The following is a 23,657-nucleotide window of genomic DNA, read 5'->3' as shown; positions in this document are numbered from 1 at the left end:
TGTTTTCTACTGGGACTGTGAAACATCAAAGATCTCTGCCTCTCCTGGTCTCATCCAGGCCTGTAGAATACAGCCTTTACTAGGGTAGTGCTACTTGACCACATGAGAATGATATTCTAAGCACTAACTACCTTGATTTTGGTGGTATGATGACCAGGAAACCAGGGAGCTGTTTGGTTTGAACACTTGCCCTGTATCATCACTACAAATGGGTGGTGGCATGATTGTGGAGTTTAGCAGGTGAACTGGCTTCCTGGGGGAAATGTCCACAGTAGTGAGAAATTGGAATAGGAATTCATTGTTTCTTATTTCTAGAGCTACTAGTGTTTTGCCATTTAATTTTGCCTGGGTGGTGTCAAAGGCTCTTGCCTTTGGAAATTGCTGGGTATCGCTAAGGGCCCTAATCATAGGCAGTGTAGGTCAAAGGATGTTAGCTGTACCACATTTACAAGAACTGGGAAAGTGAATTTTGCTGTGCTTCTGGACATGAGCATAATGAATAGCGGAGTGGACACTTTTTGCCTCACCATTTCTGGGGCAGAAGGGAGGGAAGAAGAGGCAGTGATCCAACATGAGGCCTCACGGAACAGCAGTAGCAAGACCAGTAAACGCAGCCAGCAGCTGTGTTCACAGCAGCATCTGAGAGGGAATTATGTCACATCACATATTTAGTAGCACCATCAAAGTGATACGATATTCTGGCTTTGAGAGTCACCTGTAGTATTTGTAGGATACCACTGTTGCCCTGTAAAGACTTCACCTCTATCCAGGCTACAGCCACTTTGGTATTTCTGAGGACCCTTGGGAACTGGCAGTACCTATTTTTAGAATCCTTGTGGCTATGAAGATCTCTTATGAGACCTTTATTTCTTTTGCTGAGCCTCCAAGTATTGGAGAAAGTAGCCTTGAAAAAGACACTGAACACCCCTGAAGTAGAGTATTGCAGGGGTATTCAGCATATTGAGAATGCAGTGAAAAGCTATTCCTTAGTGTTCAGCCATCAGTGCCAGAGATTGCTAATGCTTTGTTTCTGATATGAGCCTAGCAGCAACTTAGGGTATCCCTTATTGAGTACAGTGTCACCATTGAACTATTCTGATTTGTTCTTTTTACAGCTAAAAATTAGGATGGGTTTTGGCAGAGTGGGCCAGGAGTTGGATTTATTTTGCATGTCTCATAGATCCACTAGTGTCTTGCTTGGTATAGGTTGCCTGCTTTTGTGCCTCAGGGTATCTTTTGGCTTGGTAGGGGAAAGCAGCAAGGGGTGATAATTGATCTTATAGCATGTGGAGAGTGTGAATGGTGTGGGCGAACTAAGATATTCTGATGAAAGGCACCGTAAGTAGTGGTATTACTGCTATAAATATGATCTGTAATGATGGGAATGGTGCGGCCTTTGGTAGTTAAGTGATCCACTCTGCATTATACTGACTAAACAGTACATGACTATAACCAATATTTTTATTGCTTACTTCATGTCTCTGCTTAGAAGCTGCTCGTTCTCCTGACAGTAATGACACAATTTACAGGGAGAAAAAAAAAAGCCCCCACACGTATCCACCAAAGCCTCATCACCAGAAACCCAGACCTCATTTGGCTGGAAGCGTCACAGCGTGCATCTTCTGAAGAGGAGGTTTCTAATCAGAGAGATGTTGAAAAGAGAGTCTGTTGCTGTGGCCTAACATTTACAGCTCCAAGAACCTGCTGCTAAGCTAGTGTAGTTAGTGATGACTGTTGGCAACCTAGGTACACCTGCCCTTGGGTCCTGACCTCTAGTGATCTTAAGCTGAAGGTGTGATCAGTATACGTCACTTTACCTTCTGTTCTCCCCTCTTCTTTGAATAACTGTGAAAGGTTAAAAAAAATCTAGATATTTTAAAGTGCTAATTGCAGGAATATTCCTTCATTGCTGGTAATTGATAGTTTAAGACTGTTGGCTATGTAAATTTGTGCCTTTGTCCTCCCTTGTATTTTTCTTGGGGAGGTAGGGTCAGTATTGCTTATAGCTTTTGAATATTCTGCCTAGAAGCTTGGCATCCCCCCCACCTCCACCCCCCCAGGCTTTGCCTTTTTTGTGTTCTGATTTTGCTTTTAATGATTGTTTCTTCTGCAATAGTTTGAGGATTTTCTGTGTAACCCTCACAGTTAATCCACAACTGTTCTCTTATCATCTGTTACTGCCAATTCAGACTCCTTCTAGGGCCATTTTAAGAGGTGTGGAGAGGCCATGGTTATGCTCATTTACCAAGTATCTGTTAAGTGCCTGTTATGTACAAAACCCGTCCTTAGTTGCTGGGAGAGAGGCAAAGATAATTAATATATGGTCCTTGTCACTATAGAGTTTACAGTCTCAGAACTTAAAAGGAGAGAGGCAGTAGGTAATTAGCTATGTGACCCTGGGCAAGTAATTTGATTTTCCTCTTCTCAAGTTTCCTTATTTATAAAGTGAGGGGGCTGGACTTGCTGTCCTCTGGGCTCCCCTCCAGTTCTAGATCTATATACACAAAGCAAGTGCATCCTAACTGTACTGTGAAGTCACAAGACCCTATGAAGGAAGGAGTTTTTCTGTTTTGAGTGAGTAGTGATAGTGGTGAGTGATGGTGTGGATTCAGGAAAGGCTTCATAGAGGGCTTGACAGGGGTGGGGAACCTGTGGCCTTGAGGCCACATGTGGCCCTCTAGGTCCTCAAGTGCAACCCTCTGATGGAATCCACAGTTGGATCCTGGTTAGCATTTGAGTGAGCTAGACCTTAAGGGTAGATATTCTAACATATGGAGATTAGGGAGAGCAGTACGAGCAAAAGCTTGGAAATGAGAAGGCCTTGGCTGCATATAAGACACCACAGGTGGTTTGGTTTGGATCATGTGTAGCTGACACTATGTGTTCTGTAAGCCTCTCCTGACTCTTTTTATTCATTATTTTTGTAATAGCGGTACCTCTTTCCTCCAGTGTTGGACAGTTGAGGAGACAGTGTACTAACACTTTGCTTTCTTTCCAACCTTTTGTGTTTTGGGTAGGTCCTAGGACCCCTCTGGTTTCGTTGGGTTTGTATCTGGCACTTCGGTAATATTTCGAGTCTCAAATTGGCAGAAGTACAAAGAACATATTGGGGTTGTTTTTTGCACTTAGAATGAATTTGAATTCTTAGAATGGCCACCAGTTCATATATTTACTTCCTTTAGAACTTAATGGTATTTTTTTTTTTTTTTTGTATAAGCGAGGTGTATGATTCTGGCTGGAGAGTTTCTTATGTTCAGCTTCCATGATTTTTAGAATTCTTAGAAAGCAGTTGCTAAGGCAGAATCTTTCATATTATAATGGCTGATTTGGGGCAGGTCATTTGATGTTTTTTATCTGCAATTCACTTGAGTTGTAGAGTTGGGAAAACAGTTGTATTCCATTTTTTCTTTACCCTACTTACCTACTCTAATTTTTTCAGACCCTCCATTATATTCCTGGCCTTCTATCTATTCTTCCCCAGCTTGCTTCCACTACTTATTGGCAATAATCCTGGCACACCACTACAGTGGTCAACCCTGCCTAGCTTTCCATGGACTTATATCTTACTCTCAATCTGCTTTCTGCCCCCTTTTGACTGGTATTTTATGGAGCCCACCACCTTCTATTTTCTACCTAATTAAAAACTCTCATTTGGTTTTCTATTATCTTTAGCATTTTCTCATACTGTAAAACCTTCACTTTCTTAGTATGAAGTTGGATGATCCTCTAAAATGGATAAAGACTTGGCCTGTTTGAAGGGTATGCAAATAAAAAAAGCTTCCAGGCCTTTGGGGCCCTATGGGGGGGATGATGAACATGTCCTTCAGTTTGATGGTTTAGTTTGAAGTCCTTTGTGGCCAAATGGACCGGCATCTAGTTTATCTTGTCACATGGACAGAAGAGTAGGAAACTTTTGCAGTTCCGTAGAGTTGAATATATAGCTGAAACTGATTTTTTCTGATGCCTGGTGGCTCTGAGTGGGGCTCGAGAGAAATGTGACAGTTTAGTTTTCCGATTGTTAAGCCATATAAATATCTTGTACCGTAGTTAAAAAAAAAAAGAGAGAGATTTTTCTTTGAGAATGATACAGTTTTGTTGTTGGGGAAAATGCCAGTTGCTAATAAAATCTGGGACTGATACATTTAGGATGGCCCTGTGAAAGATCTTAAGTGGTGGGCTTTTGCCATTTACTGGCTTGTGAGTAGCCTGAGTCTTTTCTTTAGCACTTTTGACACACTGGAATTATTGAAACAACACCTGTCTGTTATGTCTTCTTTCTCACAGGTGATGCAAGTGTTGAATGCTGATGCCATTGTTGTGAAACTGAACTCTGGGGACTACAAGACCATCCACCTGTCCAGCATCCGGCCCCCGAGACTGGAGGGAGAGAGCACACAGGTGAGAATGGGGAGGGTGTCAGTCATGTTTAGAAAACTGTGGAGAAAAAGCAGGAAGGTAACTGCACTATGGGGGATATATTTGGAAATGAAGAAGGGAAATCATCTTAGAATTCTGAATACCATGCCAGGATATACCTGCAGTAGTGTTTCTGTAACCTTTGGCCAGCCTCCAATGCATACAACCCCACAACTTTACCTCACTTGGATGGGCAGTATTGGAGTCTTTGTTGTCCTTTCTTCTTTGTGTTTGCAGTCATTTTCAGTAGTTGGAATGTACAAGAGAGGACACTTGATAAATAAGTATTCTTAACTATTTTATTCTGGATCTTGAGGAAGGGATGGTCCCAACATCATTATCACCAGGAGGTGATTGGTTTCGTGGCACCATTTCTCTTTGGTCAGCTTAATCTCACAGTTTTAGTTCTGTTTCCTTGTTTTACCTGAAACGATGCCCGTCTCCTTTTCATGGGTATATTCACTTGCCAGCCTTTTATAAGTGGTAGTTGTAGATATTGTACCTATACCTGTGATTATTCCCTCCTCCAAAGCAGATTAGTACCTTCTTTTCAACTTAGACTAGAGTGATGAGAGGTGGCAACCTGTTCAGGGTCACATAGCCAGTGTGTGGTAGCAGTAGAGCCTCTGGGCTTCAGGGCCAGCTCTAGCCACTCATCCCTGTAGTCATAGTAGAATGACATTTCTACACCAGAATTGAGTTTGAGATCACAGCTGCTGAGCTGCTCAGGCTCTTGTTAGATGTGCCACTGACTTCTGCAGATCTGTGCTTTGGACCAAGACTCAGGGAGCTCACGAGTGCTTTTTAGATAGCTCAGTTGTATAGCACCCATCTCTCCGCATCATGAGAAGTGTTTGGTGTACTGGTGAGGTTGGACACAGCACAACTTCACAGGTTGTAAGTTACTTTGTGACTTTTATTTTTGCCTTTTGGTAACTAATGTATTAAACATTTTTGGATGGGTCCAAAAATAGGTCCTTAATTAATGAGTATCAGTTGGCAAGTGTTTGGACAAGTTTGAGAATTTCAATCCTGCCCTGTGCAGGTGTTGGGGTTTAAAAAAAAAAGGTAGTGTTTGTCAAATGCATCTTTGCCAGCCTTCTCTCTTGTCTCTCTTTTTTTTTTTTTTGAAGGGAACAAATTTGTTCCTGTAGAGTTCTGCAGGAAGACATATCTGTACTTTTTACACATTGAAATTCGTGTCCTCTTTTAATTTTCTGTGAGATAATAGAGATAGCACATAAGGGTAAAATAAAAATACCATGATTATCTTTTAAAACAGATCATGCATTAAAAACGCATGCAAAATGAGTTCATTTGGATGTCTGGCCTGTCAGTTCATTCTCTTTCTTTTTTTCTTCTTCACTAAAAGAGGCAATTTGATGCAGCAAACAATGCTTCAGTAAGGATGAGAATTTAAATCCCCGAAAGTCTGGAAATGCCAAACTAAGGTTCTCTTAGTAACTGTGGCTCTGCCTCGTTGCACAGAGTAAATATACATTTCCAGTTTTATCAGTGTTGAAAGTAATGCACAATTCTACATCTCTGCCTTGCAGTGTTCCCACAGCAACCATGACTTTGAAATTCCCATAGTTTAACTTTTGTGCTTGCACCACCAGCCAAAGTAACATTTTAAAGTAGGTTTTGGAGTTGAGTTTTAAGCAGTTTTCCAAAGTTGTGGTAGGTGTGAGGTGGCCAGAGGTTCTCTTACAGTATGGGGTGGGGTAGCAGCAAATTTTATGGAGTGAAATTTCCAGTGACCCAGTATCTCCTCCAAGGGTAAAAAGATTTGTTGCTCCTGGCTGAAGAATTGGTATGGATGGAATTTAGAATTGGTTCTAGACTTTTCAGTAATCATTTCAGGTTCAGAGCTTTAGTATTCTTTTTGGCTTGGGGAGACAGATTGATTTCTTTTTTTTTTTCTTTCCCTATACTTACCTTCATGATATTGCTAACTCTCAGGAAAACGCTTGGGTAATAGGATTGATGAATGCTTTTTCATTCATTCATACAGCAAGGTGAGGGAAATAGAGGGTTAGATTTTATTTATTCTATACTTCCAGATTCTTTAAGTTCTGTTAGGATTCCATTAACTGGATAGTCCATTGTGATCTTTATTTGGTTGGAGGGTATGTGTGTAGGAGGCAAAGTTTTTTAATTCCTTTGCCTTGAATTATATAGATGCCAAGTAGGACATTAGCAACAACAAAAAAATGTTGCCTAAAGGTATTCTTTCCTCCTTCCCCTTTTCTGAAAAAGATGTTTTTGTGAGAGATTTGTGTGTGCATACATGCGCAGATGTGTGTGTGTGTGTGTGTGTTATTCCCACTGAAGGAAGGATTTTTAATGAAACAGCATAATTGAAGGAACCATTGTAATTTCAGGAAAGGTTCTTCATAGACACTTTGGATTTTGGGTAGATATCTGTCTAGATGACTAGAAGCATACCAGGTTGGGGTTGGTTGTAGGATTTGTGTCCAATAAAGATTTTGGTCAGATGATTCTATTACAAGTATTTTTATTGATTTGTACTGTTCATAAATTAGAAGTAGAAATAAAAGCTTCTTCATAGGGATCTTTCATCATTTTGCAATACAGTACTTAGGAAGTGCCTGTATTTTAGTGACAATGAGTTATTCTGTGGAAGCAGTGTTTCAATCTTTGGAGATGTTAACTTTTTGGATCTTATATAGAATATATGAAGAGGGTCCCCTTGGTGACCTGAGTTTCAGTGCTTTAACAAATACATCAGAGGTGTGTGTAGTTGGTTTTGTTATCCTGGTGTTTGGCACACAGAAACTTGTGCTAAGTCTTGGAAAAAGACTTCTGGTTTTTTTTTTCTTTTCTGCTGTTGCCCTAAAGGATATTGTGTAATCTTAGGACTTCTAGTGAGCATTTGACTTAGACCTAGAACTGGAAAGCCCCATACTTTATTGTTGCATTGGGCTTTGAGTGACATTTGAGTGTTAATGACAGAGGAAATGTAGTTCCTAGGCAACTGATAAAGGAGCTAGTTGATTCCCTGGTAAAATCCCCTTTTGCAATGGTATTGTAGTTGGGAAAGATAGGCAAAATTGAAATTTGCCTTGAAATAGTTTTCATTTTACAGTTAAATTCTCTCTAAATTCTGATACGTAGGAAGTCAACTTCTTTTGTAATGCCATATATATTAGACCTCTCAGGTGTGCATTCTTTTCCTTACCCCAGCTTGGGACCCTGGGAGAGTGCAGCAGATTAGAAGCCCAGAATCTGCCATCTTGAACAGCTTTTATTGTTTTCCCTGATTGGCATTTTAAAAAAATGTTAAAACACTAAAGCTGGAAGGGAGCTTGGGAATCATGTGATCCTGCCTTTCTCCTTGTTAAGTTTTTTGATATCTTCTATTTTTACATTACTTTTATTTTAAATAGTTTTCTCCCCTCTTTTTTTCTCAGCAACCCAACCCTTAGAATAAAAAAAGAGGAAAAAAAGTTCATCAAAACTAACCAACACTTCAGCTGAGTCTGATGGTTTATGCAGTGTTCTGTACCCATAGCCTTAGCACCTCTTCAAGAAAGGGATAGAAGGGCATTTTTCTCATTCTTCTCAGGAACCAAAGTTACTTATTATAATTACACAGCATTCACTTTCATGGTTCCTTACCTCCATATTTTGCAGGTCCAGAAAAGGAAGTGAGTAGCCTAGGCTCATTGACACGTTGGTCAGTGAATGGTTGAGCCTTTCTACACGACTCTTTTCCTATGTCATCAGCATTTTTTTTAAGTCCAGTGTTCTTTCCGATGTTGAGTTCTCTGTAAGTCACATTCTCCTTCTTCTGTCTTCTGTGGTCATTTACTCTTTCTACAAATCCATCTCTGTATTCTACATGGTTGATTGCCAGAAAGCATGCTGGATTTGGTAGAAGAGTAGGAAGATGGTATTTTTAAGACCAAAATACTACAAGATCACTTTTCCCCAAATCTTATTACTTTTCTCTTTGTGCTCCATTTATTTTGGGACCCTTGTTCCCCAGGTGTTACCCTACTGGGGTTTCTCTGTAAGCATTTACTTTGTATACAAGAGCTGCAGTTACATGCTTTTTATGAACATTTTTTGGGATTCCTGAAGGCTTTTGTCAGAAGCAGGGCAGTTTGGGTGCTCATAGCTACATCCATTGTATAGTTCTGTCTTTCACATAGCTCCAGGGTACTTCTCATTCAGAAACAATTAAAAGCAGTTTTGAACCTATTCCCTTCAGTTTAGATTTTTAAAGGCAAATTGACTGATCCTCTTGGACTATAAAGCTATAGCCTTATTTAGCTGCTTCTGTCCCAGTCATGCACAAATGGTTTAAAGCTAGAGGGCCAAAGTCTCTAAGTTATGTCAGGGGCAAACCAATAAACCTACTGACTATGATCTTTGGCGTGTGACTGGGAGCATAAGGCAAATAGCAAATTATAGAGAGATTCTAGCTTGGCACTAGGGATTGGAGAAAAGCAAAGCCTCTTTGAAATGAATATGGCATTTTACTGGTTTCCAGGGGAGCGATTTTGAGACTGGAGCATTGTGATCAAAAGACTTTTAATATGTTAGAGCCCTGGCAGAGGCGTTCTGTACCAGCATCAGGTGTGTTTGATGTAGGTATTTTAGAGAAGAGTGCTTGAAACCATCTGTGTTTGGGTGACTTATAAAATAGTTATGCAAAAGTAGTGGGTGGGTCTTTACTCATCTAATGATGACCCCAGCTTGTGGCTCACCCCTCTTTTGGGAATAGTAGTTAAGGTTTAATCATTTAGAGAAACAGGCTGATCTGTTCCTGGGATGAAGGTAGCCCAAAGCTACAGGGTAAATGTTTCACTCTTTGTAGAGGTTTTGAATCACTTGGTACCTGGGGAGATGGCATGATTCTTTTGCATGCATATTCTGCTGTTGTTTCTAACCAAATCTGAAATTTACTCAAACTGTAAGCTCTGAATCTGTTTTTTGGGGGGAAAGTAGCACCTGTTGGTTCTCTTCTTTTCATTTCTGCTACCACCACCCTATTTCAGATTCTTGTGTCTCTTTCTTGGACTATTGATACCCACCTAACTGACTTCCCTGTCCTCTGGTCTGCCGTCTTGGAGGGATTCATCTTACTTACTACCAGAATGTCTTAATTTCTATTTGATTTGATTTCTTTTCTCCTTTTTAAACCATTCTCTTCCATAAGGTTCTCCCAAGAGACCTTTGAATGTGTCTGCTTCAGACATTGCATTTTTTGTTCTATTATTATATATTTATATCCTGGATGGTCAGGCTCCTTCTTAATCTGTCTTTATAAGTTAGTCCCTCCAGCCATTTAATCAATACTATTATAATACAGCTTTGAACTCCTTCCAATTTATCTGATCTTGGTACCGATGTTCTCATGTGTCTCACCTCTGCTGCCTCCTGTGGGCTGCAGCAGTAATTCTCTGTCCCTGTGAGGCTTTGGCAGCCTCACTACACTTGGTATCATTTGGAGGGTTACTATGCTTGGGGTCTAGTTGCCCTGTTTCCCAGTCAGCCTTCCCCCTCCTCCTGATTTGAGGTCACTTTCATGTTGCTATGTTAGTACTGTTGTTACTGTTTCACCCCATTTCAACTTCATGGCTCTTTCCCTTGCCTGTGCTAACTAGAACTGCATAAGCTTGTGTTTAGCGGCCCTGGAAGTAGGTGTTTGTTTATCTGCTTCTTTTGTAATTGGATTGTTTTGATGGTTGGATTGGCGCACTGCTCCCTCTTACCTTCCTCTCCTCCTTGATTGCTTCTTTTGGTATCTTGCCCTTCTCTACCCCTCCCTGAAATGTGTTTGTTGTTTTCCTCATAACGTATATTCCATTAGCTTACTGAAGATTAAGTTCAATCCACCAGAGGGGTTAATTTCAGGATTTTATGTGCTTTTGAAGATTGGTCCCCAATTGGCTTTCTTTTAATACCTCTCTTATTCAAGCTACTCTTAAGTATTTTTCTGGCAGTTCAGGCATTTTGTTAGCTAATTCTCCTACAACCTTGCATCTTTTTTTAAAAAAAAAATTATTTATTTTTAGTTTTCAACGTTCACTTTTGTAAGATTTTGAGTTCTAAAATTTTCCCCCTCTCTCCAGTCCTCACTCCTCAAGATGGCATGCAGTCTGATATAGGCTATACATGTATAATCATATTAAACATATTTCCACATTAGTCATGTTATAAAGAAGAATCAGAGCCAAAGGGAAAAACCATGAGAAAGAAAACATCGACAAAAAAAGAGAAAATAGTATGCTTCAATCTGCATTCAGACTCCATAGTTTTTTCTCTGGTTGTGGATAGCATTTTCTATCATAAGTCTTTTTGCATTGTCTTAGATCACTGCATTGTTCAGAAGAGTTAAGTCTAACAAAGTGAGTCTTCGCATAGTGTTGCTGTTACTGTGTTCTCCTGGTTCTGCTCACTTCACTGAGCATCAGTTCATGCAAGTCTTTTCTAGTTTTTCTGAAGTTTGCCTGCTCATCGTTTCTTATGAAACAATAGTATTCTATCACATTCATATATCATAACTTGTTCAGCTGTTCTCCAATTGATGGACATCCCATCAATTTCCAGTTCTTTGCCGCCACAAAAAGAGCTGCTATAAATTATTTTTGTACATGTGTGTCCTTTTCCTTTTTTTTATGATCTCTTTGGGATACAGACCTAGTAGTGGTATTGCTGGATCAAAGGGTATGCACAGTTTTATAGCCCTTTGGGCATAGTTCCAAATTGTTCTCCAGAGTGGTTGGATCAGTTTACAGCTCCACCAACAAGGCATTAGTGTATAACCTCGCATCTTTCCTTTTCTCTCTCCATTCCTACTTCCACCACCCTATTTATGGACTCTTTTACATAGCCCAAGTCTTCTTATTATTTTGGCATTCAGAACCTTTCATGATTTGTCCCCAGTTTATCATTTCATCCTTTCCTTCATGTGCCCTGTACTCCAGCTAAACCAGGCAAATTGCTCTTCTTTGGATGTGCCTGGCATCTCTTGGCCTCAGCTTATATTGATTCCATTCCTGAAATATCCCTTACCTGACAATTCCTACTTATTTCTCAAAGCCTAAGCTTAAGTACTATCTACTTCTCAAAGCCTCCTTCCTTGATCCTCAGAAGTGACAGTCCTTTCCCATCTTTAAATTGTCACAGTCTACATTATTGGTATGTATGGAATTTTCAAATTCAATAAGGGCAGAAATTCAATCTTATTCATGTTTTCATCAGAGTTTCTGGCAGAGTATCTTAAACCCATTAGGTGCTTGATAAATATTTGTTGAATAAATAATTTCAACTGAATTTTGAAATTTGGAGGTTTACTTTACTTTCAGATTTTTGTCTATCAGATTTTCATTACTTGAAAAATTTAAAAAGTAGCCATCCCTTGATATTCACAGGGGTCAGGGGTGGAGGACCCCCTGTAAGAATGAAAAACTGTGAATAACTCCCTTCCCCCCCCAACCTTTATTTTTAATCATTTTGATTATATTTATTTAACACAAAAAACAAGTAAAACGACACACTGCACCCATAAAAACAGTTGCAGTTTTTATGCTCAAGAGATGAATATCTCCCACACTATGCAGAGTCTTTGCAGTTGCCACTGTAGCTGCAGCAACTGCTTTGTGGATTTCCTTCTCCTAAGAAAAGAGCAAGATACAAAGATCATCACATGACTGAGTCTGGATGGTAGAGAGACAAAGAAAATGCATCCCAAAGAGAGTATGTAGCTTGTAGTTCTTTAGGGCACTGAAACTTTTAACAAAATTTAATTGTTCATAATTAATTTATGTATGTATACTTATGGTAGTAGATGATAAAATAGATTAATAATATAGAGTATTTATGCATTTATGACTTACCCTTTTTTAGTGTTCCTTCAGTATGCTACAAAACCAAAACCATGAATGTAAAACTCATGAATGTTGAGAGATGGCTGGATATTAAAAAACTTTCTCCATATATTGATACATATTTTTCAGGGGACATAATATTTATTTTCCAGGTCAGCTACTTCTTCATACTTTTGAGAGTTACAGTTATATATTCGATTCATGTTTTACTGCACTAGCATGTAGCAAAAATAAATAGAAATATCCATTCTAACAGTAGCATCTGTAGGATCTTGGTAGGCAGGTGGTGCCACAGTGGATAGAGTGCTGGGCCTGGAGTCCTGGACATGTGAAAGTCCCTCTTTACAGTGTGTTTATATTCTAATGAATTATATAAATGTCTGCTATTATTATTATTCCTCTAACTTCTTTCCTCTTAATCTTCTACAGTAGCAACAGTGAAGGAATAAATGTCTCTATTCTCTTCTGAATGAGAGAGCTGAGTGATAGCTCTATAATTGGCCATTGAGATATGGTCTAAATTGGCAGGCTGAAAGAGGATGAGATTTGATATTACTTAAAACTTTTTTAATATTGTTTTTCATTTTTCATATGAAAGGGGAAGTTTGTTTGGGCTCTTTGCTTTTCCTTTTAATGTGTACTGTCTACTTGAGGAAAGAGTCCAGTGGTTTTTTCCTCTTCTGTTTAAGGTAGTTATGTCTTTCCCACCTTTGCTAAATTGCTCTAATAAGCCTGCCTCCTCTCTGCCAACACTTCCTGCTGCCTTACTTTTATCTTTCCTCACCTCTCACTTCAGTGCTTCTTCCCCATGGCTTTTTTCAGACTTCTGTTTGCATATTCAGTTCAATTCAATAAACATTTAAGTACCCCACTTTGTGCCAGGCACTGTGCTAAGGATACAAAAAGAGGCAAAAGACAGTCCCTGCCCTCAAGGAACTTACAATCAAAAATATAAATGGTTTCTTTTGGCAAACCATTATGCTCTTTCAATTTGTAACACTTTTTGTGGCCATTATTGTTAGATAATTATAAAATGCCAAGTATTCCAAGAGGCTTAGTGCAGTTTTAAGCTATTAAGTCTTAAATTTCACTAGGATTTTTAGGACGCCTGTATAGTCAGTGTTGAAGAGTCAGCAATACTCTATTAGAGAGGTCTGCCTCCATCCTGCAAAATGCAAATTGATCAGAAGGTGCCAGATAGAGTAGATAGAAATTGATAAACTAAAAAATTGAGTGTAGTAAAATCCTACAGTCTTTCATGTCCTGCCCTCATGAAGTAGAAAGAAATGAATTTTGAGTTTTGAAGCTGATAACTATTTAATATTTAATGTCTCTATTAAGTAATATGACATAATATATTTAGTTAAGAATTTGTTCTTTCATTTCCTGCCTCACTTCTTCCCCAGATCCATATGCTTTTCTAGACAGTGTAATTTTGGATGTATTGAGTTAAAATGTAGATGCTTTCCTTTTCTTCTCTTAGTTGATAAATTCGCTGACTGGCCAAATTAGAGCCAACTTTTTTGCTTTAGCTGACTTACCTATACAGTCTGTTTTTCTTACTTCATTCAAGAGTTAGTGACTCGAACAGTCTTTTCTTAGTACTCTTGATTGGTGATGACTATTTATAGTTCCTTATGGAAATGTGTCACTTTCTCCCTCATTCTCCCCTCATTTTACCTGTTTGAGATTATTCCCTCTTGCGTGCTGTTTGCAAAACCCTGGTAATTTTTTCTTGTATGGGGTTAGGGAAAAGTGAATTAGTTTTTCCTAACACTGGAGAAATCAATTATATCACTGACATGTGGAGGCTGTTGGAAAAGGCTTGTTTTCTCCATTATTGCCTACTTATTCTAGGTTTAGTAGGTAGAATGGGGTCTGGTTGCTTAGAGCTTTCCCTTTTAGACCAATCTCCACTTGTCTGTCCTAGCTGTCTTAGCTTCTATAGCCCCTTTGATTGAATTCAGGTTTTTAACCAGGTATGGGTTTTCTTGAACAGTCAAATTATAGCTGTTTGTTAATGAAATTTTATGTTCTGGAAAACCACATTTGCACATTTTAAGCAAGACCAATCTCCCTTTGCTCTCAGAATTTATCTAAATTGATATCTTAATTAGTAAAGCTCTAAATATGCGACACAGACACCAATTTTAAGAATACAATTCACTGACTGCCAGTATAAGATTTGGTTCTAAATAACTGAATTTGTGAATGCATATTTTAAGCCTACATTTCAGCAATGATATAGTGTTCCTGTCTGTGTCTTTGTGTATGAGGTCTAAATTTAAAGTTGGGAGTAAGTCATAGTAGAGCCAAACCTAATAGTCTCACTGGGCCGGGGTTTGATTAGTTCAATGGAGAAGCCACATAGTGTCTTGGAGGGGGGGAGAAAACCCAAACTAGATTGTGGTCTTAGAGACATCTGATAACTCCTTAGATAAAGTACTTCAGTTTTGTTCCTTGGTTCTTCAATTTTTCAAATGAAAAGGGATGGAACTAAATTAGGGATTCTTAGCCTGGAGTCCGTGAACTTTTTTTTTTTAATATATTTTGCTAACTATTTTGATATAATTGTTTTCCTATGTGTCCTTAATCAGACTGCTAAGACACAAAAAGGAATCCAGGGCTAGATAATCTCTAGAAAGCCCTTACAGTTCTGATTGATACAGAAAATATAATATTTCTAGGCAGATAAAGTCATAGATACCTTCTGCTTAATGGCTAAATCTCCAGAAAGAAGAGTTGTGAATTTGTCTCTGCTGTTTCATTTTTCTTTCCTTATTCTCAGAATTATTTTATGAAATGTATAAAATGGAAATACATAGGATTACAAAGTAAACCACTTATATTGAAATAAAGATGCAATTTTTTTTTTTTACATCCAAGTATGCCCCCTAAATCTAACCATAGACTTCTTGAGAGTCTATACACCTCAGGGTCAGAGCTGCTGCCCTAGTCAGATGCCATTTCTGGTAGACTGGTGCTCTTTGATCATATCTGAGAACTGAGGTTTTGCTAAGGTGGCCTTATTTAGCCTCTGATGCATTACTCTTTTGACCACTGGCTCAGAGGTACTAATGCCCCCACTATTTCCTGCAATAGCAGAAATAGAATGTTTTTTCTACAGGTCTTCTAGCCAAGTAGTACCTTGACTTGTCCCTCCTTAGCTCTGAGAGTCTCTCAAGGATTTCTGTGAAAAGGGACAGGAGAGCTGAGCTATGCCTCGAGAAATCCACCTGCTTCAGATAACAGTTATCGAGGGACTAGTTGTATCCCTCAGGGTTTATCACAGACTGTTTAGGCAAAGGTTTTGCTTGTGGGGGCCTTGTCATTCGCTGTTTTCAGGGTGAATTTATTTCTCTGTGGCAAAGTAAAGGGTTTATGGAATATTGCCTTGTTGCATCTGTGTTCACGTCCCATGAACTGCTGTAGTAACTGAATTTTCTGCCTGTAGGACAGGGAAAGGAACAAATGCAGAGTTGGCCATTGCCTCTAGCGTGTACAAGCAGCAGTCTGGCATCAGGTCATGGCATGTTACTAGAGGAGTGTGTGGACCAAAGCATGCATAAAGGCAATTTGGGAGCATTTTGTGGAGAAAAGGGCTTCAAGCACTGTCAGACTGGCTTGTCAGGCATTCTGTCAACTAGAAATCTATATTAACCCAAACTTGTGCACACCTGCACTACAGTGAGAGTTGATGTTCATAGCGAGGTACTTTGAGATCCTGAAGTGCTTCTTGAATCATTAAAGAAAGGTTAAATTATGCATTCTGTTGTACTCTAATTGGTGATATGTGTGTGGTGTTGTAAGAAGAGTGGGTGAAAAGGCCTCCACATTTGGGTTGGGCTTAATGGCATCCGTGCTTTCTACCTGTGCTGTAGGATCCAGTCCTCAGCTTTTCAGGTTCAATAAACACTATTCTGTCTGTTGATCTACAGATGATCAAGCCCTGTTGAATTGATTCACACTAATAGAACTCACAGGGATCTGATCTGTAAACTGGCATATTGATTTATTCTTTTTAAACTGAGGTCAGGGATAGAGAATATACTTAGGGGAACTGTAGTTGTTTTGCAAAAAAAAAAAATGCATTAAATGAGGGCTAGAGTGGGGTGGAGGTTCTGGGTCCCAGTTGTAGTCTAGGCTGGGCTGTTAGGTTGTATGACCAGGGGCAATGTCTGTCCTTAAATTCTCTGAACCTCATGTTTCTTGTCTTTGAAGTATAGGAAATGGGCTTGATGATCTCTAAGATCCCTTTCACTTCTAATACTTTATGACCAAATGACTATTAAATGAGAAAAATATGACTGCCAAGCAGACAGGAATGTTTATTTTAGTCCGTCAGCACATTCTCTTTCTTGTAGAGAAATTTATCTGGAAAACCAAATTAGGATCAGAAGGTATTTCAATAAATATAGAATCTAAGCAAATGGAGTTAGATGATCATCCTAAATATCCTAAAGCCTGCTGTGGTAGCTTGGGGATCTAGCCTTCTTCACTAAATGGATATATTTGCCAGAATTTTTTGCATCACTGGGGTGGGACCCATCGACTTCAGGATCGTTAGTATCCTCTACAAGCTGGCCAATCAGTTGGTCCTTATGGTAGTATTAACCTTTCTCATTTCAAATTTTTCTAGTTTAAATTGTTCACTGCTCTCTTGGCCATGGTGGGCATAAGTAGGTTCCAACACATTACAGTCAAGAATTGAATAGGAGAGGTAGGGTTAAAGGATGAAATCAAGGAAATGTATAAGAAGAAGATGGGCCGGTTACCTGGTCATAACTTAGGGACAGTTGATGTTTTTCAATGTAAATGATAGTGAAAGAAGGCCTGTAATACATTAGGTTGGAACCATCTTGGTAAACTTCTAGGAGTATGTAGCTAGGATGGACAGGCATGGATGAGGCATAATCTACATCTGACTTAAAAGAAGGAAATGACATTAATTCTTATGTTAGAAAGGGACCACTCAGGTCTGAGGCTTGCTGTGATAATGTAATGTGTTATAAGAATTGAGGTTCTCTGATCACACATCAGTATTCCCAAAGAGGTTGATCTTAGCCCTGCTACTGAAATCCTAATTGCTCAGTTCCTAAACTGTTGGAAGCAGCTTGTGATCTGGGACCTTTGTGTTGTCATGTCATAGTGCTTTTTTCATTTCACTGAAGCAGCAATGACTACCATATGTTCACATCAGCGATACTAGTATAAAAACATACGCTCTATTTAAGTCACTGAGTAGCAGCAGTCTGGTATTAGGGCTTTTCTGGGTAAGTTCATAAATGGGGATTGATTCTCTGTGGGCTTCTTTCTCTAGTTTGAGAACTTTCACCATTGATTTCTTTGACCTTGAATGTTCTAGGGCAGTGGTGTCATATTAAAATAGAAATGGATGCTTTGCTGAAGGCATATTGACCTAGAAAACCACAGATTGCCAATATCTATATTGTATTATATTTTTATTTATTTTGTTAAACAGTTCCCAATTACATTTTAGTCTGGTTCAACTCTCTTGGGAGTTTTGGCTTCTAGTTTGACATCTCTGGTCTAGTGCATAGGGAAAATGTAAATCTTTAAGAGTAACTACAATAAGGGCTCACATAATTTCAATTCTTGGAGTGCATAATCAATATCTTGAAGGATGGTTGGAAGCCAGTAGGCAGCCATTAACCAATTCAGAGCCTTGATGTAATGGACAGCCTGGGGTTCATGTCCCTTAGCAGTAGACCTGCCCAGCCAATTTCAGTTTGATTATTGAGGAAAGCCTCATGTAGAATATGTTACAATAACCTAACAAAGAAGCTACAAAAGTATGTGCAATGATGACATTCCTTCTGTTAAGCTTATTATGTCCACTTCTGTCACATTTTCAAGTTTTCTGTATAAGAAAGTATATATCCTGTTATTCTTGAGCACTTGTATGGCACAGTGGATAGAATGTGGAACTTGGAGTCGGGAAGACCTGAGTTTGAATCCTACCTCAGATGCTTACTGGCTTTGTGACCCTGAGCAAGTCATTCAGATTTTTTGTGTCTCAGTTTCTTCATCTGTAAAATGGGGATGATAATAGCACATACCTCTCAGAGTTGCTGGGAAGTGTTCTACAAACCTTAAATTCTCTCTTCCTCCTCATCATTATTGAAACTGCTTGTAAGAGGTACTGTATTTCACCACATAATTGTTGCACCCTGTGGGGGCGGGGGTGGTGTTTCAGTCCAAAATTAGTTTATAACCTTTCATCACATAATCATTGCATGGTATAATTCTGTTCATCACACGGCTTAAAAGGTAAACAGCAACAATGTATTCACCTGTGGCATATGGATATCCATTTATCTCTCGCTGTGAGCCAGGGATTCTCAGCACATATGCATTGTCAATATATTTCTGAAAGCTGCCTTGCCTGGTTTGTTTAGAGGTCTGTAGTACTAACTGTATTGTCACTCAACCCAATTAAGAACCTGAGTAAGTCACATGATATGGTTAGGCTTTCATCTTTCAGGGCTAGCTAAATTGTACAGTTCATCTGCCAGTGAGCAATATAGTTTAGTAATAAGTGATTTTTAAGTAATACTGGCACAATGAAAAAAAAGCTTCACATAAAGGTTGCAGCCCACTTTTTTGCAAAAAAAATTGGCATAAAATCTGCCACGATTATGTGGTAAAATATGGTACTTTGTTTTTTTATTGACATGTTTTTGTTTTTGTATCACCTTTATTATCATGAAGAAAAAAAAAGAGGAAAGAAAGGCAGTCCCAACAAAACTAATCCACTCATCAGTCAAATAAAAAATGCACATATAATTTTGCATACCCAAAGTTTCCCCCTTGTGCAAAGAAATGAGGGAGCAGTACTCTTGTATACAGCCAGGTCATACAGAGGATAGAGTGCTGGACTGCGAGTAAAGAAGTCCAGAGTTCATTTCTGACCTCATATACTCACCAGCAGTGTGACCCTGGGCACATCACTTCACCTCATATTGTCTCATTTTGCCTCAGTTTGCCTCATCTGTAAAATGGAGATCATAGCGCACCGACCTCCCAGGGTTAATGTGAGGATCAAATGAGATAATCATTGAAAAGCACTTAGCACAGTGCCTGGCACATAACAAGTACTATGTAAATATTAGTCGTTGTTGTTGTTGTTATTTGGGGCAAAGCTTGATTGTTGTTATTATACAATGTTAAGTTTCAATTTTGTTGTTGTTGCTTTCTCCCTTTGCACTTTATTGTGGTCATTATGTATATATTGTTTGCCTCTTTCTGCTTTTTTTGCTTGCATCAGTTTGTAGAACTCTTCCCATCCTTCTCTGTATTCTTCATTTTCATTCATTTTAATGGTGCAGTAATATTCCATCATATTTATGTACCACAGTTTGTTTAGTCATTTCCTAATCCATGGACATCTACTGTATTTCTAGCTCTTTCTTACTACAAAAAATACTGTTATAAATACTTTGTTGTATTTTGGACTTTTCTGCCTTTCACCTTGCTGGGGTATATTCCTACTCTCGCAGTAATGTCTCTGATTTAGAGGGTGTGCACATTTTAGTTACTTCCTTAGCATAAATTCCAAAGTTTTCGTCGGATTGGATGGACCAGTTCAAAGCTGTAGGTGCCTTTTTCTAACATACTTGGTTTCTGTTCTTGCCTCCCTTGCTCCTTTATTCCACCTAGTAAGTTATCTCATAAATATATTTTTGAACTCAAGTGGGAAGTTTTCATTCTAAAAGCAGTTGGATAAGGATAAGGTCAGGCTTATACTGTTGAGGTTTTTCTTTAAGGTCAGATTCTTATCTATGAGAACCCCATTATCATAAACTGCAGATTTCTGTAGCATTTGGCATAAAACTTGATTACATGTGATGGATTATTTTTAATTTATACATCCTTTCTCTATGACAACTATATTGCATATTTCTTCAGGGTGGGGGCTGTGTGTCTTCTATGTCCTATATTTCCTGTGACCCTAATAGTTTTCTGAAAGGTACTTCTTTTCTTTAGGAGAGATTGTGAAAGACAATAAGCAATACATTGCGCACATGTGCACTCCCCACATGAGTGTGCCACTGCCACTGTCCCCCCCACCCCCATGCCCTCCCTCTTAAACTATCTTGTATTTAACTACTTGGTATTTATTGTTTTTTATTTTCTAAATATTGATGCTGTGTATACTTATATGTATTTGTTTTCTTGCTCTTGAGAATGTAAGGTCTTTGTGAATAGAGATTGTTTCATTCTTTGTACTTGTATCCCCAGGGCTGAGCACAGGAAATGCAATAGCAGTGATAGTGGGTATTACTAGGAATTTAGGCAGAAGTAGCCAGAGAAGGGGAAGGGGAAATCTTCCCTTATCATAGATTTAAAGCCTCTTTATAATGCTGATGTCGAGTGCCAAGTATGTCTTTTCTTTTTAATCTGCCATTGCTTTGTCTCATTTTTCTGCCCACTACTAAACTGAAGGTGCCTGCTCTCTTCTCTTGCTCCCCCTGTCTCTTAGCTGAACTCACCTTAGAAGATATTCGAGGTTATGGATATTTGTGGGTCATTGGTTCTTTTTGGTTCTGTTCTTTTGAGACTGTGGCCATATAGATGTCTATCAGCAGTGGCAAAGTGGGGAGGGGGTAATAGGTGAATATCCAATGAAGGATGCTGTATAGATTGGCTGTGTCCTTTCCTGTTGGTTCAGTAGAAGAAATTAGTATCTTGGCCATTTTAAAAAGTAATTTTAGCCCATAGAATCCCTGTCACACTTGAACAACTTTTGGAAAGTATAATATTTTACCCAAACCCCATTAAATGCTAGCACTCTTTCTCTATTCCCTTTGCTGTCCTTTTACTGATTATAGAGATATTTATGTGGACCCAGAAGGCTGACTTATTTATTTATTTTTAAATAACTTGGTTTTCCCTAGTGCCAGGTGCTTTCTAAGACTCAAACACTTCACAGTGATTTCTTTGGTGATAATCATCTGCACTTTCCTGGCCTCTTTACTCAAGAGATCCCTTTGTGCTTTCCAGGCATTAATTCCACTGTTCATACCAGAAAACTGTACCACCAAGGTTCAGTGTAACTGACTCTGAGGTCATGTGGCAAATCAGTGGATGGGCCCATGGAGTCTTACCCTTGGCCCGCTTGAAAGACAGTAAAAGAGCTGCACACGAGGAAATGGCACAGGCCAAGTTGATGCTGATGCAGGGACTTCTGGCAACATTTTTGCTGCTATAGGTTGAATGTCTAGGATATGAGCATCCTCAAGAGAGGGTGCTTAAGAATCCCTCATGAGAGCCAGGAAATGGGCTGTACTGTTGCAGGGAAGGCAAAGCATGGTCCCTGACATTTGACTCTGAAAATAAATAGCAGACCTAGGGACTGATTCTTAATTAGTGGTCAGAAATGACTAACCAGAAGACAGGCAGACATCACAGAGCAATTCAGAGAAAAGCCAGATCTGGGCTTTGCTTTTCCTTACCCTTTGATACCTCTCCATCAGAATGCAGCACTTGTGCATCTGCATGGCCGGCTTCCTCTTGGTAAATCTGTGTTCAGGCTGCTTTCCATAATGAAATTCTCCGTGTTGTCCAAGAGCACGCATCTCGGGTGTTGTTTTAAGGTTTGGGGCAGAAGAGGGTTCCTCTGATGTCTTTAATGTTTCTAGGGTAGCTGGCTATAATTGTTTGTGATTGACATGTACTTAGTTTGTAGGGGGCATCTCTCTTTTAGTCAGTGGTTTGTCTGGTAGGAGAGGTTAAAAAAAAACCCTTAGTTTTCTAAGCAAGTGACTTTGTTTAAAAAATGTATTTGTTTTTTATTTGTTGATTTGGAGCCATAGAGGGAAAAACTCATGGCTTACAGTGCAATAAAAGATTAATGAGAAACAAAGCCATGAACTCATCAGTATCTCATCTCTACTAAATTACAGCTACATAGATCACAGTTACTCATCTGTGTATCACGTATCACAAGTGATTATTGCTGGCTTTGGGTCTGACGCTCCAGAAACCCTGCTCAATCAGCACAGCAGCATTGTAAAAATGTTAAGTGCCGATGGATTAATTTTTAATGCATACTGAATATGTGTGGTAGGAAATGTGTGGTTGCATTTGGGGGTGAGGAAATAGACTTGTAAGTGACTAGGCTTACTTACTAGGATCCATCAGCAGTTTTTAATAAATACTTTAGTAATAAGCCTCAGGTTTTAAATGATTCCTTTTTTTCTTTTTTCATTTTCCTTCCCCTTTCCTGCCCCTTAGCAACAAAGAGACTGTACCACATACTTGCTTTTCTAGTAGAAATGACGGGATTGGGTCACCCATTTTATAATCTGCCTTGAGGTATTGTTTATAGTAAGTCAAATTAGAGTCATTAGGAAACATAGTGTGACTTCTGACCAGTAGGATATCAGGCAGTTGTGATGAGGTTGTCCTGTCTTCCTCAGAGGGCAAGTCCAGAAATGGAAAATTTGGGTAAGGCAGGTGCATATGTATTAAATAATAAATAATAATGAAGGATTTTTACTGCATCTTTCTTCTGAGAAGATTGAGAGCATGCCTCAAATATATAATTCTCCCTTATCCTCATATTGTCCTGGGGGAGGCAGAGATGAGAGGTGCTTACTTTTAAAATTGTCTTTTCTTATGGCATAGGTAACAATTCCCTTAAAACCCATAGTGTGGCTGTTTCATGAAGTTTTTATTAAAAGGATTTATGTAGCTCTGAAAAATATATGTAGAATACCTGGGATTTTTTTGAGAGGGACTTTATCTCAAGGTTGACTTGTTTCCTGTCATAAGTAACTTTCCTGAGCTGGAAAGACTAAACTGACTTTTCTTTCCTTTCCCAAGTAATTAACACATTTTCATGGCTTTGTCTTTGTTTACCAAACAGGTAAACAAACAGGTAATTGGAATTACCTGTTCCTCTCTTTTATTTCTTCAATTTTCTTTACCATTAGCATCCTCTATTTCATGTCAGACCATCAGCTTGTTATCATGGATCCTGATCTGTCCCTCCTCATTTCCTCTCTGCCTAAAAGTGTAATTGTTGTCAGGTGTGCATTTGTTATGGGCCTATGAGAGATCCTGCTTCATTTCTTGTGAAGGTGATTTTTAAGGATCCATCTAAAGGTGCTCAGCAGGTTCCTTTTCCTCCCTAGACATGTCTTTTAATAAGTATACTGCTGTGCGCTTACCTATGGTTCTTTTTGGAGATACCCAGAACCTTTTAAAAGGCTAACTCTTAATCTTATCTCCCCCCCTCTTTCCGTTTTCACCCAGGAGCCATGTAAGAGATTCCATGTTCTTAAGTCAGAAACCCTGAAGCTGCTTGAATACTGTTTTTTGTCTCATTTGGCTTTCCTGTGGCATTCAGGTGGT

The 23,657-nt window shown here is 39.0% G+C and overlaps 1 protein-coding gene across 1 annotated transcript in view; it reads left to right on the top strand.

The window, feature by feature from the left end:
- The window catches only part of SND1 (staphylococcal nuclease and tudor domain containing 1), a 484,576-nt gene that overhangs the window by 53,822 nt on the left and 407,097 nt on the right, over positions 1-23,657 (top strand). Inside the window, exon 10 of the mRNA XM_036759444.1 lies at positions 4,285-4,398. Coding sequence (XP_036615339.1) covers positions 4,285-4,398 — 114 coding nt within the window. The remainder of the gene's footprint in view (positions 1-4,284; positions 4,399-23,657) is intronic.

This window comes from Trichosurus vulpecula, chromosome 5, assembly GCF_011100635.1.
Source record: "Trichosurus vulpecula isolate mTriVul1 chromosome 5, mTriVul1.pri, whole genome shotgun sequence".
NCBI classification, from domain to species: Eukaryota; Metazoa; Chordata; class Mammalia; order Diprotodontia; family Phalangeridae; genus Trichosurus; species Trichosurus vulpecula.
The sequence above is the reverse complement of the archived record's forward strand: the minus strand, read 5'-3'. Positions and strand labels throughout refer to the sequence as shown.